The sequence below is a fragment of the Buceros rhinoceros genome, unplaced genomic scaffold (genome assembly GCF_000710305.1).
Source record: "Buceros rhinoceros silvestris isolate BGI_N320 unplaced genomic scaffold, ASM71030v1 scaffold41098, whole genome shotgun sequence".
Taxonomy (NCBI): Eukaryota; Metazoa; Chordata; class Aves; order Bucerotiformes; family Bucerotidae; genus Buceros; species Buceros rhinoceros.
In genome coordinates, this window is record NW_010428144.1 from 940 (window position 1) to 2,785 (window position 1,846).

The following is a 1,846-nucleotide window of genomic DNA, read 5'->3' on the forward strand; positions in this document are numbered from 1 at the left end:
AAAAAACAAACAAACAAACCAACCCACAGGAGATTCCAAGAAAGTGATTTATTTCCACTTGTCCTTATGAGTTAAAGACAGTATGCTTTCCATTAAAAAACAGTATCATGTACTATTTAGAAAATGATTACACCTTTCTTGTCAGAGAAAACGCAGCCAATCGTGACATCTTGTCTACCTCTTAAGGATAGGTGGGCTGGTTCGTTCATTTAAGTGTAGTCCCCAGAATGTATCAGCAGAAAACGCACAGAGGGGAGGATAAAGTTATCAGCAAATGAATAAACGTTCCTGTATAATTAGACATACGTTATGACAGAGGAACTCATCCACCAACTAGTGCTCCATCGGCTCATCTGCCTTTTCTGCAGGTTCATCAGCGGGCGGAGCAGGCTTCAGGAGAGAAAAAAAATACGCATTATAGAAGGGCAAAAACCAGTGCCTGACAAATCAGCTTTATCCTGGATGGAACATGGGCACATCAGTGCAGCTCATGTCAGCAAACAGCTTGCAAAGGAGTGTCACCCACACCAAGCGTGGAGCAGGACAGAGCTGGTCATCAGGAGAGGGAAAATGCATCCTGGGGCAGGCAGCGTGGGCAATGCTGCTGTAGAGCCGTGAAAACCACTGCTAGGTCATAGCCGAGGAAAGAAGACAGCGTTGGAAAGGCCCATCACCAATTCAGCATAAGTTAAACTAGTAAGTGACTTAGTCTCCAGCCAAGACTATATGGTTTTCAGGGAGTAACTTCAGATTTTAAAACCACATTTCTAAAACTCTACTGGAATAGAAGGGAGTGTTACATGTCAAAGGTGAGGCGCTGTCTTTCAACAGCCTATTTATTCGTGTCTAAAACACGTACCTTCCTCTGTGGTCTCTCCTCGAGACCTTCTAGGAACGGTGCTACGTCGTCATCGTCATAGATGGTGAACTCCATGTCTTTGCCAACAATTCCAATGGAAACATTCTGTGAAGCAAAGTTTGGAAAGAGGGAGTTTTTGAAAGATTCTCTGCACTGTGGCTTTGCAGCTTTCGCCCGTGAAACAGACAACAATTTCTTCCCGCGATAAAGAGACTCATTGTGCTGTTTGTGTCTACTTATGGAAAAAAGGAAATTTTGAGAGACTTTCTCGTTAGTAGATTGTACTACAAAAGGAAAAGGAGGCAGATTTACACCCTACAAAAGGTACCATGTTGCAAAATCTTGAAAGTAAAACCACTTTTCAAGGATTTCAGTTTCTTTTTGTTTTCTTTTCAATAACATACATGATTTTTCAAAACAACTTATTTTAATCTTATTTTGCATTCTCATTATTTTAAGAATTCTAAAACCCAAGGTGGGCTAAGAATAAAAACACATGAAAAAGGGCAGATCAGCCACAAGCAGGACACCAGCTAATGAATACCCTTAGAATTTTCTGGTTCGACAGTTTGCCAATTCATCGCCAGAAGTTTCTGCAAGTTTTTGATGCTGGGGATACTCAACATCTCTTTGTGCATCACCTCCCCCACCTCCCAGGTGAATAACCGACTGCTCACCAGGCAAAGCTGTGATCCTAGTTGCATGTAACATACCTTAAGTACTGATCAAAGTTTAAAACAGAATGAAGCAACCAGGGAAACTGTATTTCTTAGAGAAGTGTAATTTTTGTTATGAAAACTAAATCTGAATTAAGGAAACGGTAGATAAAATGAAGAGGAGACTATCTACCAGTGTTCAGCTTCCAAAGGGCAGTGCCAGCCATACCTCACTGAATTTTTTCACAGTAATTTCTAATAACAATGGCAGTAAAATTTCTTGTTAAGAAAACCTAGTACTTACCTTGGTGGTCAGATCCTGTTCCGCAGG

The 1,846-nt window shown here is 41.1% G+C and overlaps 1 protein-coding gene across 1 annotated transcript in view; it reads right to left on the bottom strand.

Moving 5' to 3' along the window:
• Positions 1–333: 333 nt before the first annotated feature.
• PSMA1 (proteasome (prosome, macropain) subunit, alpha type, 1) overlaps positions 334–1,846 on the bottom strand; it is a 6,583-nt gene continuing 5,070 nt past the window's right edge. Inside the window, exons 8-10 of the mRNA XM_010142167.1 lie at positions 1,820–1,846; positions 860–964; positions 334–390 (exon numbers count right to left, since the gene is read on the bottom strand). The exon at positions 1,820–1,846 is cut by the window's right edge and continues 1 nt beyond it. Coding sequence (XP_010140469.1) covers positions 334–390; positions 860–964; positions 1,820–1,846 — 189 coding nt within the window. The remainder of the gene's footprint in view (positions 391–859; positions 965–1,819) is intronic.